The sequence below is a fragment of the Apis cerana genome, linkage group LG1, assembly GCF_029169275.1.
Source record: "Apis cerana isolate GH-2021 linkage group LG1, AcerK_1.0, whole genome shotgun sequence".
NCBI classification, from domain to species: domain Eukaryota; kingdom Metazoa; phylum Arthropoda; class Insecta; order Hymenoptera; family Apidae; genus Apis; species Apis cerana.
In genome coordinates this window covers 5,580,931-5,599,653 of record NC_083852.1, presented here as the reverse complement: position 1 = coordinate 5,599,653, position 18,723 = coordinate 5,580,931, and the positions used below count along the sequence as shown (strand labels likewise).

General features: G+C 24.5%; 3 protein-coding genes across 4 annotated transcripts; 1 reads left to right on the top strand and 2 right to left on the bottom strand.

The window, feature by feature from the left end:
* Positions 1-276: 276 nt before the first annotated feature.
* LOC107994758 (zinc finger protein 555-like) lies at positions 277-2,236 on the bottom strand. The gene is made up of 3 exons (XM_028665263.2): positions 1,842-2,236; positions 911-1,580; positions 277-593 (listed from the first exon to the last, which is right to left on the bottom strand). The coding sequence occupies exons 1-3, from the start codon at positions 1,900-1,902 to the stop codon at positions 428-430; spliced, it is 897 nt and encodes a 298-aa protein (XP_028521064.1). The 5' UTR covers positions 1,903-2,236; the 3' UTR covers positions 277-427.
* A 648-nt stretch (positions 2,237-2,884) lies between these two features.
* LOC107994670 (vitellogenin receptor) lies at positions 2,885-15,671 on the top strand. Its single transcript, XM_028665303.2, has 32 exons — positions 2,885-3,023; positions 3,757-3,826; positions 4,034-4,161; positions 4,560-4,697; positions 5,030-5,138; positions 5,272-5,421; positions 5,527-5,643; positions 5,760-5,885; positions 6,033-6,248; positions 6,400-6,571; positions 6,686-6,887; positions 7,039-7,230; positions 7,311-7,431; positions 7,510-7,650; positions 7,924-8,176; positions 8,368-8,570; positions 8,848-9,000; positions 9,368-9,498; positions 9,572-9,696; positions 9,912-10,117; positions 10,782-10,957; positions 11,597-11,841; positions 12,324-12,631; positions 12,894-13,133; positions 13,283-13,435; positions 13,736-13,881; positions 13,972-14,063; positions 14,246-14,483; positions 14,568-14,745; positions 14,832-15,129; positions 15,203-15,323; positions 15,388-15,671. Exons 2-32 carry the CDS (start codon positions 3,760-3,762, stop codon positions 15,508-15,510), a joined length of 5,268 nt encoding a protein of 1,755 aa, XP_028521104.2. The 5' UTR covers positions 2,885-3,023; positions 3,757-3,759; the 3' UTR covers positions 15,511-15,671.
* A 57-nt stretch (positions 15,672-15,728) lies between these two features.
* LOC107994671 (glutathione synthetase) lies at positions 15,729-18,544 on the bottom strand. Of its 2 annotated transcripts, XM_062079940.1 has the most exons (11): positions 18,234-18,544; positions 17,974-18,157; positions 17,809-17,884; positions 17,602-17,726; positions 17,469-17,511; positions 17,312-17,385; positions 17,001-17,165; positions 16,579-16,732; positions 16,416-16,523; positions 16,033-16,322; positions 15,729-15,956 (listed from the first exon to the last, which is right to left on the bottom strand). In XM_062079940.1, exons 1-11 carry the CDS (start codon positions 18,331-18,333, stop codon positions 15,830-15,832), a joined length of 1,446 nt encoding a protein of 481 aa, XP_061935924.1. In that variant the 5' UTR covers positions 18,334-18,544; the 3' UTR covers positions 15,729-15,829. The 2 variants fall into 2 exon arrangements, with proteins under 2 accessions (XP_061935924.1, XP_061935933.1); XM_062079949.1 differs by lacking the exon at positions 17,001-17,165 and having other exon boundaries at positions 18,234-18,507.
* Positions 18,545-18,723: the final 179 nt, after the last annotated feature.

The following is an 18,723-nucleotide window of genomic DNA, read 5'->3' as shown; positions in this document are numbered from 1 at the left end:
ATTTATTAATTTTATATAAAATATAGCTAGTGAACAAAAATATTATATGAAACTATTCGAATTTATATCAGTGTTTTATCCTTTTCATGATTCAAATATTTCTTTCGATATTATAATCGAACCATTATTATTTATGGAAAAGAACAATGAATTTATATCAAATCAATAATTTTAGTAATTAGAACACAACAAATTTTAATATGAAATCAACAGTATGAAAAAAAAGGTGAGAAAGTGATTTTATAATATAATTTTATACGATTTTATAGTACTACATGTGCACATATATATATGTATATTAGAATAACAATACAGTGATATTTCGAATTCAAATTTTACAGTGTTAATTAACGAAATACATTTAATATATTACATTAGATATTTCAATATAAAAATATGTTTATACTAAAGAAATAAAATTTGCCTTCTAACTACAATTCTGTTCCCTCCTTTGAGATATTCGATATTTTCTACAAGCTTCGGGGCAATGTCGTTCCAAATATCGTCTTTGCGAGAATGCTTTGAAACATTCCCCGCATCGCCATTGCCATTGATGGTGATTTCGAGTCCTTTGATGCGCACGTAAATTTGATCTACAAAATATGTACGTTACACCATAGTCTCGTACCCTAATTAATTCAAACATCGTAAAATTAACTCAGTAAAATTAACTTTATAATTTGCTAAAGAAAATAAATAAAATAGGTATGTATAACATGTTAATATATTATACAATATATATAGCAATCATCCGATTACGATATTTAATTGTCATTTTTTGTTTTCCAAATGTTTTAATAAAAAATTTTGATCATATATTCATTCATAAAATTCAAAAAAATTTTGTTATTATTCATAACTCGTATATGTAATATATAAAAAAAATATAAAACTAAAAGAAGAAATATACCGATCGGCAAAGGATTTATGGCAGACCGGACATTCAAAAGGTCGTTCACCCGTGTGAAGACGCAGATGACCCTTCAAAACCCATGGACGATCGAAACTCTTGCGACAATAAGGACAATAATGCATAGTTTTATTTCTCTTCCAATTCTGGGGATTCTCCACCCCCGTAGTTTTCATATTCCCTCCTAAATATTGATTCTGGGAATCAATCTGTTTCTTATTCGTAGCAATATACAAAGTCTGCGAGGTCGTCTGATTCTCAGTCCCATCGAACATCCTATTTAAATTCACAGCCACCTTGATCTCGTTATTACTCACGTTTACCGGATACTCTACTTTTTTCGCGTTCGAGGGCAATGGTATTTGCACTTTTTCCACCTTTTGTTCATTATTCGTGTCCACCATTGTCTGATTGGTATTCACAGAAACATTTGGAGTGGTCGACGGTATCGTATTTTCAATTTCGGAAAAATTTCTCGAGCCCAATTCCACGTCTGCTATATTCAACTCCTTGTTCCAAAATATGTTGTTCTCTTTATTGAAGGTGTAACGAGTTACAATTGGTAATCTCGAGGAGGTCCATATATTATTGCATTTCGTGGAATTGTCTTTAATCTGATGTTTTCTCTTCGCGTCGACCGACGATGGCGGAGTCCATGGTAATTCTGCCTCTACTAATTAGGAGAGAAAATCATTTCATTTTTTTTTCTTTCTTTTTCGAACGAATTATACGCATCATATTTTCAAATCGCTTAATTATGATTAAAAGGTATCGTGACTGGAAAGGATAAGTAAGATTCGTCGTAAAAACGAGATTCATTTACTCCAACAACTTTACGAGTTGTACTTTTTTTTCCATAACCACGCCAAAATTTCACTGTCGTCCCTGAGTATACTGTAGCTATACTGTGCACAAGAGAATTCTGTCTTACCTTCGGAAGAATTATCGGTCTTCCTATACCTTGTCATCGATTTGATCAAACAACGAGGCATATTTTCGCGACGATGAAAGGGCCACAGCTAAAAAAAGAACGAAATACGATAAAGTGTTGGCCGTTGCAACAGCGATGGAGCAAACCACTGTCACACGTTCGACAGGCATTTGTTACCTTCTGTGCCATCAGTACTGTAATGTCGAAAGATTCACCCATAGCTAACGCGAAAAAATGCGTATCTTCTATCACCATTAATGGCGATTTCTTTTCCCATTCATAATAGGAAAGGAAAAATGATAAGGGAATTATCGAACGATAATGAATCGTTTTTTAATAGAATTATTTATTTTAAGCATAAGAATATGTTTTTATTTTTTTTTTTTTTATAAAATTACGATCAATAAAACGGAATTAATAATTTTATTTTGTATGGTGAGAAATCACGAGTAATTTGAAAAATAAATTTAAATATGTTAAGAATATGGAGCATTTCTTTTTTTTTTTTATAAAATATCAGAATTAAGTCTTGGAAATTAATTGTTATTAATTTTATAATAATTATCAATTATTATTAAGAAGTATAAAAGTAGTATCTTTAAGTTCAGCTAGTTTAAAGGTCGAGTAAATTTGAACTCAAGAATAACGTACAAACAGTCGAAACGGTTTGTGTACGTTTCTTATGACATATCTTAACAGGGAATTCTTGTATCGTGCGAAATTTATGTTAATTAATTACATTTTACACGAACAAATTCATTTCTCAAAATTACTCATACGTATATACGTTTTATATACAAAATTTAAAAAAATTTTTTTACTCAGACATTTAATTTTTTACTCTTAATTTTAACGCAATTATTTTCTTATAGCAACTTTACAACATCAAACGTATGTAAAAGTACATTTTACATTTAAAATTTAATCTCGTTTAAAACAATCTGAAATTAAGAAATTTGTATTAATGATGAAGCATTCATAACAATGTGAATATATGTAGTGGTATCTCAACCACTATATAATTTTAGTTAGCTCTGTGTAACGTCCTCTAGTGTTTGTATAACAGTCGTAGTGGTAAGGACTCGTGGATTTTGATACAACTTGTAGAAACTCCGTTAGGACAATTTAAATAGAGATATTAATTTCTATCTCGTTTCTTCACATATATTGTGAAGAATTTTTGTGAGTATATCGAATCGATACTTTATTAGAAAAAAAATTCGTTCGAAGGTTATAAATTTAACGTTGTAATTTTGTTCCATTTATATTTTCAAAGGAATAAAAATTACAAGAAAATAGAAAATACAATTATTAATAAATTATCTCTATTCAGAGTATTTATATTTATTGTTAGAATATCGAAAGATTAAATATACGTGTTTCATTTTTCTGCTTATTATTAGTTTATGCGTGATCTTCAAGATTTCATATAAAGAAACTACAGAAAAAAAATGATACCAATGCTGTTCAAATGATTTTGTAACGAAAAATGACACTGTATCACCCTTGACGAGCGATTGATATTTAACTCTTGTATTCTACTATATCTCTTTATCAGCATTATTGAAACTTTTAATCTGCCAATTTTTTTATATTGGCAATAAAAAAAAATTTGCCATTATTCTATCAATCTTCCATTAAAATGGTTTAACAAAATCGTATTATTTAAAAATAATCACGATTAAACACAGATTTTATTAATAATAATTTTTCGTATCAATAGAGAATATATAGCTTGATAAGAATTTTAATTTATTAAATTTCAAGATTGATAAAATGTATCAACAAGGTATTAATAATTCTCGTATTCAAATATTATTGATTTATGGATAGAAAATTTCAAAAAAAAAAAAAAAGATTGATTCAAATTCGATATTTTAAAATGTGGTCTTATTCGAGAAAAAAATTATTTCAGATTATGTCTCGCAATTTATTCGTGTTCTTCCTTTTGATCAACTTCTATTGCTCGAGCATCGATACCACAGGTAAAGTCGGTTATATAAAAATATATCTCGAATTAAAATTGATGCATATCGATATCTCTCAAATTTAAATATTTCTTAAAAAAGTTAAATGCGAATTTTTCTTTTTTGTTTCTTTTTAAACGAATTCTTTTTAAAAATAAAAATAACAAGTAAATTGGTGGCATTATAATTTAATTTCTTCTTTTTTCTTTCTTTCATAAATGCAAGTTATACGCTGCGACCCGCCGGATTTTTTCCATTGCAAGAACGGAAAATGTATATCATCTCTCTTCCGCTGCGATGGAGAAAACGAATGCGGTGACAATTCCGACGAAATGGATTGCAATGGCGTCGAAGTAATATATCAATTATCAATTTAAATATGTTTTAAATTGTTTGTAGGATGGAATTAACACAACAAATCCAATTTATAAATTTTTATTCTAATAATGATTATAATAGTAGTAATAAGCGATAATTTATATTTATATTTTATTTTTAGTAACTTATTTTTATTTTTATATTTTTTTTTTTGATTTACAAAATTTTCCAATTTATTATTTATTATTAAAAAGTCAAAATAGATATTGTATTTAATTAATTTGACTTTTAATTCTTAAAGAAATGGATGTAATGTTTAATTTTTAGATGAAATTATTTCTTTTTTTTCCTTTTTTAGTTTGATAAAAATACAATATTTCCATTTCATCCAATATACATCTGGACTTATTCTGTAATTAAAATTCGATTCCAGACAAATTTTCAAATGATCCGCTGCACCACCGATGAGTTCCAATGTGCCGATCATTCTTGCATACCGGAAGAGAAGTTTTGCGACGCGAAACCCGATTGTTACGACGGAAGCGACGAATACATTGGTTGTGTGAAAGAAGTAAGATCTTTCTTCGACGATATTGAATTTATTTGAAAGGACAATTCTTCTATTAATAGTTCAAAAATGAATAAAAATATACTGAAGAGATAGATATTAATTAATATCGTTTAAATATTCGAATAATTGTGAATAAAATAATTCGAAATTTTTTTACGAATTTACGAATTGAAGAGATGCTAAGATCACGATTAATAAATAATTTTCATTCAGTCATCGATATTTCATCATTTTACGATCGATTTAGATTATTATTAGAAAATTGTAGGATAGTGGTATTTTTTTCTTAATATAAATATTCATCTGATTGATATTTTTTTCTATTATCACAGCTAAAATGCAACAATAATTTCCGGTGCAAAGATAGCCATTGCATAAGAAACGAATGGGTTTGTGACGGTGTACCAGACTGTCCTGATAAAAGTGATGAAGAAAAATGTGGTAAATTTTTTGTGTATCAATTTTTTTGAACGATAAGATATAATGAGATAAATTTTTATGTATATCAATTTTTTGAACGTTTATTTATATTTAACAAGTTTTAATTTTCCTATTACAATTTAATATTCCATAGAGAACAATATAGTATCTATCGAGAAATGCAATAATGAGCACGATAGATATTTATGCAAGAATCAAAGATGTATTTTTTTGAATGCAACTTGCAACGAGAAAAATGATTGTGGTGATAATTCGGATGAAGATCTGGATTTGTGCAAAAAGGGTAAATAATAATAATAAAAAATATTATTTCTATCAATCAATCAATGATGGTAATTTTTATATTTATAATTTGCGAATAAATTTCAAAATCAACTTTAAATTGTAGCCGATGCATCGTGCAAATTGACAGCAAAATGTCAACACAATTGCAGGAAAACGCCTAAAGGTGCTCAGTGTTCGTGTCGATCTGGTTATAAATTAATGAATAATCAAACTTGCACAGGTAAAAGTTGAAAATTGATTCGGTTAAATATGTATGTATAAATATTCGGATCTAATTTGGATTTGCAAAAAGATAAAGAAATAAAATTATATATGAAAATTATATGAATATTACAGATATAAATGAATGCGATAATTACGGAATTTGTGATCAAGAATGTATCAATAATGATGGATCTTACACATGTTTCTGTCAACCTGGTTACGTTATGCAGGATGACAAGAAAACTTGTAAAGCTGATGGTGAATAATTACAAAAATTTAATTTTAATTTATCATAGATTTTTTATTTCCATAAAAAAATCATTTTTAAAAAGTTTCTAAAAATTTATTTTAAAAAAATACAATTGCTTTATTTGTTATATAAATTTTCATGTATTTTATCCACAGGTGGCGAAGCTACTATGGTATTTTCAATTAAATCAGAAATCCATGGCTACTATCTTGATTCTCAAATATATTTCCCGATATCTCGAAATTTGCAACATGCCGTCGCTGTTTCTTTGGATGCAAATTATATATATTGGTCCGATATAGAGAATGGAAACGAAGCAATAATTAAAAGTTTGGAAGATGGTTCACAGCGAGAAGTTATTGTTACAACAGGTTAAATTATATTAAATTTATACAAGATTAGATTTACACAAGATTAGTGCAGAAACATGACTTCTATATTTATACATTTAATATATATATATATATTGTGTGAAATTTAAATGCAAATTATTATTTTCATTTTTTTATATGTATTTTTAAGGTTTGAATAGTCCTGATAATATAGCAATAGATTGGGTAACAGATAATGTTTATTTCACGGACAGTGGTTATATGCATATTGGTGTTTGCAACAATGATGGTTCTTATTGTACTGTCATAATCAAAGAAAGAAGAGATAAACCAAGAGGCCTTGCTTTGTTACCATCCAAAGGGTAAATACTTTCTTAAGAAATTCGAAGACATCTTCATCTTTTTTAAGTACATTAAGAAAAATATGATATGAAATATTTAAGTGTATAATAAATAATATAATTGTTTGTTTCAAGTATATTTTATTGGACCGAATGGGGCATGAATTCAAGCATATTAATGGCAGGAATGGATGGTAAAAATATCACCCTATTAGTCAATCAAAACTTAGAATGGCCAAATAGTTTATCTATTGATTATCCGAACAATAGATTGTACTGGATAGATACTAAACAAAAAGTGATCGAATCGATACAATTGGATGGTACAGATCGAAGGGTACATCTTATTTTTTTAAACAATTGGAAATGCATAAATAAAACATTAAATAAAATTAATGAACGATTCAATTTGATTCATAATAGTTATTTTAAAAATGATAGTTACACAATTAAATTTTTATTCTCATATTTTATTATTATTTCCTTAGATTGTATTGAAAGGAATAGCAAAAAAACCATTTTCATTAGCTGTATTCGAAAATAAGTTGTATTGGAGCGACTGGATATCTAATACTATACAATCTTGCGATAAATTCACTGGAAAAGATTGGCAAACTTTAGTGAATACAAATAATACTGTTTATGGCATACACATATACCATTCCGTTTTGAAACCAAAAGTAATTTTATTCGTAATTTTATTCATTTTATTTACAGAATAAGAAATATTAATGAAATATTAATTTTCTAATTTAATTAGATACCGAATCCGTGCAATTCGAAACCTTGTTCCCAATTATGTTTATTGAATTCACAAAATGGTTACACTTGCGCATGTTCATTGGACAAAAGATTGAATTACGACAACCACACATGTCATGGTAAGTTGTACCATTATATATCATTTACATGAAAAAAATCAAGTAAAACTTGATTTATAAAAATGAAATAATTTTCAGTGATAAAAAAGAAGATGCACTTGATTATCGCGGCAGGAAACACGTTTATAGATTATTATCATGAATTATTAGGAAAACCAAAAATGGCGACAAGTGTCATGCTGAAACGCGTTACTGCAATTGCTTATAATCCTCTTACTGGTAAGATTTTAATAATTGATCATTAACGAATATCTTACTCGTATCAATAAACAAATCATAATATTTTGATAAATTTTTAATCATAATAATGTTTATTATTTATCATATCTATAATTATTTATCGTCGTTTCTATTATTTTATAAATTTCTTTTTTTACTTTAAATATAATCATTTCATTAAATATAATATTTAAAAGTGACTTATAATTTTATAATATGATATTATAATTGTGCTTTCTTTTTTGTAACATTATAAAACAAAAATCGATACAGGTGGTTTACTAGCCAGTGATCAACTGACAGATACCATTTTCCATTTGAATACACATACTGGTGAAGTGAAGAGCATAATAACTATCGAAAACGAAATACTAGGAGGAATGGATTTCGATTACATTGGAAATAATGTATATTTGTCGGATATAAAGCATAAAACTATCGAGGTCCATAGTCTGAATAGCAAAGAGAAAACTATTTTCTATTTCAAAGATGAACCTTACGACATCGCGCTTGTACCTGAAGAAGGGTAATTATTATTCAAGCTAAAAATTTATATCTATTTAACATCAATATCGCGCAAAAGTTGTACAATTTTTATCTTTAATAAATCTATAAGATTTAATAATAAATCTTTTTTATCAAAATATTATTAAATTAATTTATTTTTGTAAAAGAATGGAATTTATTATAAAATATCATTATATAATCATGTTCTAGTATCATGATGGTCGTATTTCGAAGCGATGGATTATACCATATAGACTTGATGAATATGAATGGGCTTGGACCGAAAGTCACAATCGTAGGAAATAAAACTGTATTAATTGGACCAAAGATATCCTTATCCTATGATGGAGATTTCAAACAATTATTTTGGAGTGATCAAGGTTCCGGTCGTATCGGTAGCACCACCATTCCAGGTCTGCATTTTTGTGATGAGATAAATCCGCAAAAATAAAACTACATAAATATTAAATTAATTCTAAAATATTTGAATAACTTTTTCTATCAATCGTAAAATGAAATAAAATTGATAAAATTAATTTAGATAAGAAAAAGTTCGTGATTTATATAATTAACTTGTTTTTAAAATTTTTTAAACAAAAAAATACTTTTTTTCCATGAATATTATTATTATTATTCAAAGATAATATTAAAAATGATATTAAATGATAATATTAATAATAATTTCTTCAGGTTTCGAAACGTATATCTTGCGTACTGGTTTATCAGAACCTGTGAGTCTCGCTGTTCTTGGTAATTATTTATTTTGGACGCAATACAAATCGAATCAGTTGTACTGGACTAGCAAAATCATCACAAAGCAATATCAAAAGCGTATTACATTACGTAAGTGATAAAACGAGTAAAATATTTAATAGTTTTTATTTAAATAACTAAAAAAAAAAGATAGAAAAAATAAATAAAATTAAAATTAATAAAATAATTTTGAAAATTATTAATTAATAAAATAAAATTAAAGAATTCATTAACTATAGTTTATGGTTAATAAACAATCATTCTATTAACAAAAATTCAATAAAAATATATATGATCATTTTTGACAAACAATTTTTCATAAAAATTACTGTTTGATCAAATTTGTATATTTTATTAATAATATATTCAAATATTTAATAATTAGTTATAATCCAATTTATTATATAATGAAAAAAATAAGAAAATAGAGAAAATCAAAATAACTTTTATTCTTCAGAAACGCCTGAAAATTTGGACAAAATGCAATTAATAGGTATGCACAAAACATATGTAAAGGAACATCTTTGTCGTAAAAATAACGGAAACTGTTCTCACGTGTGCCTGTTATCTAATAATCCTTCTTCATACGTAAGTTTAAAATTATTTCGATTAATAACAATATTTGATTATTTTTATGTTTACGATTCTCAAAAATTTTCAGATTTGCGCTTGTCCACCTGATATGATGTTGAATATAGATAATCGAAAATGTAATTCTCAAACTGCGTGTAATACTGGAGAAATAAAATGCGGAGAACACGATAAATGCATAAAATCCTATCAAAGGTACAACATTATAATGTGATTGCCAATAAATTTTATTACATATAAACTAATCACTTGCTACTTTTAATTAATAATCCATTATTAATTTATACTTAATATTTTCTTATTTTTATTTCGAACTATAGAATGAATTTGAAATTAAAAAAGAAAAGATTATATAGTTCCATTAAATATTTAGATATATCATAACCTCAAAAATTTTGCAACAATTTCAGATGTGATGGAACCATAGATTGTCCTAGCGGAGAAGACGAATCAAGTAGTTTTTGCGAAGATTTTCACTGGTCCACTTGCAAACACCAAGATCAATTTCGATGTAAAAACGGCGAATGTATAAGCAAGTCGAATTACTGCAATTCCCACTATGACTGTTCGGATCGTTCGGATGAGGAAGGCTGCGTTAAAAAGGAATGCGATTCCAGTAAATCCAAACATTTACTAAATATTATTTACAACGTGTTCATTATTTACAATAACAAAACTGTTTGAATATTTAGCGAACAAATTATAAAAGCGATAAATTATATACTGTGTATATAAATAACGACAATGTAGAACAAATCGAGATATTATCAAATGAAATCATTAAATAGCTCGTATATTTATCTGAATCAATAAATTAACATTCTTTAAAACCATCGTGTTGTTGTTTGCTTGAACAATCGTAACACACGAATTAGATTAATCGTAGCATATTAAGTTATATTGATCGATATTATACGATTTTTTAAAAAGTCGAACAAAGATTGAATTAATCGATTGAAATATCGAAAAATTTTCTCTTTATTTCTTTGTATTACTTCGATTTTTTTATGAAATTCGATTTTCGAAGATAGAGATGAAAAAGAAAAAATTTTCAACTTATTAACTATTTTATTAAGAGTTTATTAAGGTTTTCACTTGATTTTCTTACGCACAATTTATTTAACCGCTATAAAAAATATCAAGCTCGCATGATCGAAGCGAATAAAACTATTATATTGAAACATCGAAAAACGATATTCGATATCATATGTAGCTTGAATAAAGGCATATATGATATTATCTGGTCTACAATCATTCATGATGACTGTAATATCTTTCAGATGAATTTCAATGTCACGAGGGAGCTTGCATATCGAAATATCTCGTGTGTAACGGTTATAATGACTGCACCGATCTTTCTGACGAACTCAATTGTAACAAACACAAGTGCGACAATGATAGCTTCGCGTGTGAAATCGGGACTTGTATACCTAAAACGTGGAAATGTGATGGCGAGGTAAGTCTAGAATTTCTAGTAACCTTTTTAGATATTTTTTATTAAATATTTTTTTGATAACATTTGAATTCTAATATTAAACTTTATGCAATGTTTTCGAATCATAAATTTTTTTTATAATAGATCTATGAGCCTATAAAGCTATGAAATTATTGAATATTAAAAGTATAGAATAGAAAAATATATATAAATCATTTAAAAGTTAAAATGATCAATTTCTCTTTTAAATTTTTAAATTTTAGTAATTCGAATATATATTAGTTTAACTTTTAGTAATTAGTGTTTAACTTTTCAAAATTATTTATTTAAAATTTTTATATAGTTTATTTATTTAATACAAAGAGATAAATATAAAAAATGAGAGATATTTTATAAAATATTCCAATTTTTTAGAAATAAAACAAACTTAATATATTTTACAAATAAAAATCAAATAAAATATCACATATACAAATATATTATATTCTCAAAAATTCTTTATTAAAAAATTACAAATATTTGAAATAAGTGAATTAATTTTCAATATAACATAGAAATAAATTGACAATATTTATATTAATTCTATATCAAAGTATAAAATTTATAAAGTATTGTTTTAAAATATTATTATATTAAAATATAATAATTATGTGATCAAAGGTTGACTGCCCAGATGGTTCCGATGAGAGTGAAACATGCCAAAGAAAGAAGTGTTCATCCGAAATGTTTACTTGTTTCAACGGTCGTTGCATTGATTTAATTCTAAAATGCAATGGAATTAGTGAATGTGAAGATGATAGTGATGAAAAATATTGCAACGATAAAAATAGAAATAATTACATCAATTGTACTGCGAATGAATATAAATGTTTCGACTCGGATCTATGTGTTCCCAAACGATTTAGGTAATTTTTAAGATTCAAGTAATGATACGCATTATTTAATATACAAGTGCTCAATTGATCACAATATTGAGACATTAATTAGTTATCAAAAATAATTTTTTTTTGTTATCCAATGTTATAAAATGTTATAAAATGTTAATCCAATACAGACAAATAATTATAACAATTTATCGCTATAATTATAGAAATAAAAAAGTATAAAATTCGATAATGCAGTCGATAATAGAAAAATTGTGAATAATCAGACAGTGAAAAATCACGCATGAATTGTAAAAAAGATACATTATAAATTATAACGGCAAGCTACTGTTATCCTTAAGAATTATTAATTCAAAAAATAAATAAAAATAAATAGAAGATAAAGATAATAAAAAAATAAATAAATAAATTATGAACATAATTTATTTATTTGTTTAATAAAAAATCTCAGTTGAATTTTTAACAAATACTAAATTATTCATTTTATTAATATCATTTTATAGGTGTGATGGAATTAAAAATTGTCCAAAAAACGATGATGAACATGATTGCGCCCGATGTAATAAAGGAGAATACGTTTGCGAAAATAAGAAATGCATTGAGAAAAGCTGGGTATGCGACAGAATCGATGATTGTGGCGATGGATCAGATGAAAGAAATTGTGATGGTAGTAATTGGAAGATGAACAGTATCAGCATGACTTCTAATTGCAAAGAATTCAAATGTTCCAATGGAAACTGTCTTCCCTTTAACAAAGTGTGCGATGGAAAAATAGATTGTTTAGATCAGAGTGACGAATTTGGAGACTGTGGTATGTATAATAACAATTTTTTAAAGAATTTTTTAAAAATTAATTATAAATTACTATTAAAAAGTAAATTATTATATTTATGATTATATAAATTCGTAATTTAATTAAAATTAATTATATGAAAAATCGAAATAATATTTTTCTGAAAATATTTTTTTTCTTATAATTTTGATAAAAATATGAAAGATATTAAAATTAAAAAATTTTTTAATTAATTCATTCATTTTATTATTATATATCCACATTTAAAACATTTTTACAGAAATTTCTTGTACCAAGAACAATCCCTGTACAAATATGTGCCACAAGACACCCACTGGTCCTGTTTGTACTTGCAGAAACGGATATTATTTGAGCAGTGATTTAAAAACTTGTGAAGATATCGATGAATGTAAAAAAAATGTTTGTTCACAAATTTGTTACAATACTAATGGATCTTTTATTTGTTCATGTTACGAGGGATACGTTATTCGAAGTGATAAAACTTCATGCAAAGTAGCAGGTAAAAAAATATTTTATTTCTTAGGTTTTATTTTACTTTTATAATTCTTTTATTATAAAAAATATCCTTACATATAATTTATATTTTTTTATTAAATAAATATACTAAAGCATTTGATATAGATTAATCTTTATCGTAAATTATTATAGGATCACAAATGGAAATAATTACTGTTTCTGATACTCATATTAGGAAATTATCATCAAACTTAAATTCGATCGAACTTATTTACAAAGAAATAGATTTCGAAATAAATGGTATTGATGTGAACACAAGAGAAAACACTATTTACTGGAGTAATGGTAACGTTAAATTTAAAATTTATACAGAATTTCTTCTTAAATATTTCTTTTTGTTAAAATTTATTTATATATTTTTTAAATATTACAAATATATTTATTAATATTACAAAATTAAATTTTTCTCTATCTATTTTTCTATATTTTTTTTAAATTTAAAGTATTCGAAACATTCTCTCTCTCTTTCTTTTTCATACACTTATCCATTAATAAAACTTTTAATTTTTTGTTTCTCTGATTCAAATTTTTACATACTATGTAAAATTTGATCATTTTTACAATTTGTTTTATTGTTTTCTACAGAAATGCTAGGTATGATAAATAAAATACATGTGAAAACTAAAGAACGAAAGAGTGTTACCGGTCTTGGCAGACCGGAAGCTTTAGCTGTTGATTGGATTACCGATAACGTATACTTTAATGATAATGACTATTCCAGCAGTATTCAGGTATTGGATATATATTTATAATTTATGTTAATTTGTTTAATATGTATTTTATTAGAAAAGATTTTCTAATTCTAATTACTTATAATTTAGGTATGCAATTTAGAACAAAAGAAATGTGCTAAAATAGTGTCGATCGCAGGAAAAAATCATGTAATCTCTATCGCTGTCGAACCAAAAAAAGGGTATGTTAATTAAAAATAATGTTATTTGATCATAAATAATTTTTCAAATTTTATCATATTTAATCATATTTGTATACATATATAATCCCTACAATCTCTGAATGCATTTTTTAAACATTTGGCATCTATAGCATTTGTAACATTTTTTCTTCTTCTATATATAATAAAAAAATTCAATCTAGATGGCTATTTTGGAGTCAAACTTCTTGGGCATTTTATGATAGACCTATGTCGAAAATATATCGATCCAATACAATGGGCAATAATGCAACAGCAATTGTATATCTTGATCTTGGTCTTGTACTCGCATTAACTATTGATTATGCACGATCTAAATTATATTGGTCAGATACACATTTTAAAAATATTGAATCTTCGAATTTAGACGGTTCTAATCGTGCTGTAGTTTTAAATACAGGTGTAAGTTATTAAATAATAATTTATTTGAAGAAAATATATACATATATATACATATATACATCTTTGTTTCTTTGATATTTCTAGATACATCAAGCTATGAGTATTAATATATATGAGGACTCTTTATATTGGTTGATGGGTGGAACTGGTATAATAAGAAAATGTAAATTATATGGTGACAAATTATGTACAACAATTCCTATTGGTACTTCAAATATCAACAAGCATTTTATTATTTTACATACAATCAGGCAACCTATAGGTAAATTGAATAATTATTTAAGATAATTTTATTTCATTAAATTTCATTTTTTAATAATAAATTAAAATCTTTATCTTTTGAAACAGGAAAAAATGTTTGTGAGAAATATAAATGTAATTACATGTGTGTTTCGGGAAATAATGGTCCTGCTTGTATTTGTCCTAATGGATATCCAAAAGATTCTAAAAATACTTGTTTAGAAAATATAAATACAAAACTTATATTCAATTCAAGCTTAGTTACTTACAAGAACGAAAATATTCGACATCAAAACGGAACATTAATTGGTATAATAATAACAGTATTAGCATGCATAATAATTGGGTCAGCCTATTTTTATTACCAGAAAATCAAACCAAAATTATCAAAGAAAAATAATCTCAGGTAAATTAATAGATAAATAAATATTTTTTTGAAATTTTTATATAAAAATATAAATTTCTTATTTCACTTGCAGTATTCATTTTCAAAATCCATCGTATGATCAGAGAAATGAAATTACACCCACCTTTAATTGTATCTCGGGGTTACCACCTGGAGAACATGAATACGTTAATCCAATAATAGATATACAAAAGGTAAAATATTTACATTATATTCACTTATAATGATTATATCTATTAATTTGTATTTCTTATTTAGAATCAAAATGAAAATATAACACAAAAGAATGAAAAACAAATGACAAAAATACTTAATTTATCCGATCGATCGGATAATGAATCTGAAGAGTCTGCGAATAAACAAGATATTAGTTTATTATAATAATTATATATTAATTCAATTATTAAATTAATAGAACCAAAATCTAACTGTATATAGTTATTTATATAAATATTTAATAATATGAATCGCGACTTAATTAAAAAAAATTTATACACTTTTTTTTTATATGTAAATAAAAATTAAATAATCAATATCTAAAATTGTATCGCAATGTTTTTTGTTTAATTTTTATTTTTAGGATTAAATTATTATAAAAGTCATTATTCAACATTCTTTATTAAAATTATTTTCGATAAAAATATAAATTTAAAATAAGTTTTTTGTACTTTTATAATTAAAATATAAATATTTTTTTATATTAATCAATGAGATATGGACTATCAATAGCACCAATTCCAGCTGCTATTCCACCTTCATTTTCATTCGATGGTTTTGTTCTCAGAACATGTCCTACTTCTTCATTATGTATGATACTATTATGATTTCTGAAAAAAATCATAATTATATAAAATCATAATTCAATATATAAAAATTTTCTTACAGAGATATTTTATTATTTACCCAATAATAATTCCATAAATACCAAGTTCTGATACAACATCAGAAAAGTGTAATTGATTATCTTCAAAAGGCTCATTATGAACACGTACAATATAATTATTTTGTACAGGAGGATAAAAACGATCCATTAATATCCAAGCTGTTCTTTCTTTTGAATTTTTCATAGATTCGAAATGCAACTTTATATCTTCATTATAAATATTGTTTCCACCTCCTTCTCTTTGTGGTTTTAATACATATTTTTTTGGATTTGATATAGCATTATTAATTATTTCTTCTGCTTCATTATTCTGTATTTAGAATATATATCAATATAATATAAAAATATTTTTAAATATTATACATTTATATTTATATTACTATTTATATTTTTCAACACTTACAAATTCTAAAGAATAAAGTCCAGCATATACTTCTTGTATTTGTTTTATTTTATTATTATCTTTTAAAAATATATTGAGTGCATTAGGATAAGCCAAAGATTGTTGTACCTAGAAAAAATTTATATTCTTTATAACATTCAATAAAAGATAGTTAAATATTTACCTTCTTAGTACCAGCGAGATGATAATGGATTGATGGACATTTTATTGCTTGAGAACGTTCTATTAATAATCTAACTTGCCATTCTCGTTCAGTAGGATAAGCTTCAACTTCATAACCCGAACGAAAATAAACTACAGAAACTTCTAAATTTCCACTAAAAGATGTTAGTAATGATCTTTTATTTAAATATAAGAAATATACTTAAAAAATATAAAAAAAAGTAAAAAAATATATGATAAATAATAATTATTTCTTAATATTTAAAGTAATCAATTTATATAATACCTTCTATACCTTGTATATATATTTGTATATAATATCTTCTATATATTTTTAAGTAATATATCAAATTTAAAATAATATATAAAATTAAAAATAAAATTTATATTTATATTTTTATAGTATTTTATATGATTACATACACTATTAATTGTTTATTTGATCCTAATTTTGCTTCAGATACTAAATCTTTCAAACTTCTCCTGATTATTTTAATATAAGGATTAATTTTAGAAATTTCAAATTCATGAAACCTTTGGTCACAAATATTATAAGTAATATTTTCAACAATAAATAAAATTACAGCCCTATAATAAAATATATTATATATGTGCATTATTATTATATTAATATATAGTTATATAATTGTAATATAAATATAGTTATATAATTGTAATATAAATTATATATAAATTATATATAATTAACATTCATTTCATTATATTATACTTACTTTTTATTACCATATAATTTCCACGCATGTATTAAGCCTTTACAAAGTCCATTAATTGGGTTATTTTCTGGAATCTAAATATAAATGACAAATGAATAAGATAAAAAGGTTTAATAAATAAGAAAAAATATTTATTATATTACTATATAATACTTACATTTTTTATTTTGTCTATATGTCCTAATTCTGATAAAATAAATCTAAAAAAATATTACACCATGTTTAAATAAATATTTTAATTAAATTATAAATTTTATATTTTATAAAAAAATACTTTTATAAAAATTTACTTGTGATATTGAGAAGTAATAGTAACTATTCCTCCAAAACTGCTTGCAATAGTATTTAATTCAACTTGTTTAATCTGATTTTCATGTAACATATAATCTGATCGAAATAATCCAAGACTTAAAGTCTATAAGAAAAAAATATTTTAAAATTTATGTTACATATTAATTAGAATATCATTATATATATTAATTATATTAATATTTTACTTGACTAAATCCTTCTTTATATACAGTTTCATATATACTAAATAATTTTGCTGTAAATGGATCTGCATCGATTGTACTATAAAATATATAAAAATTTTCTATTATATGTATATATACATACATATATATATATATATGTAAATAAATATCTGATTAATCTTATACCTTTTTAAGCTCTCTGTTAGAAAATCATTATTATGTGCCACTTTATGAATCAATTCATTCAATAATATTTGAATATTTTTAGCTTTCTCAAAATTTTTTCTAGGAAAGCTTGATGGTAATAAAGTAAATGGTAAAACTTGCACTTGATTTTTATTAAAAGATACTTTTGATCGCATACTTATACCTGATAAATAAATTTCAAATTATTATTATACATTTTTAATAATGATAAATAATAAATTTAATATATTTATTAATACCATGCATAAGTGCCCAATCTTTAGCCTTATCAATAATACTTTCTAATTCTTCTTTTGAAAGTTGTAATTGAATACAAGGTTGTAAACGTGATATTTCCATTATTATATAAATTTTTTCATAAAATATATAATATTTTAATCAAAAAACATTTAAAATTCACATTAATTATTATTTAAAGTGATTCTTTGACTTGCCATATCTTATCATCCAATATAAGTTCATATAACAACAAAACTATAAAAATATATATATGTGAACAATGATGTAAATTTTTGTCACTGTTTACACATATATACTTACATAATATTTCAAATCCAAAATAAAAAAAAACAATAATTTAAATATATTAATATAATATATTAATAAGTATAATATATTATTTTTTAAAAATAAATTTTGAAAAATCATTTAAAAAATTATTATCTTTTAAAAATAAAATGAATTAGAAATTTTAACTCTCATATGTTGAATGTCATAAAAATATATTAT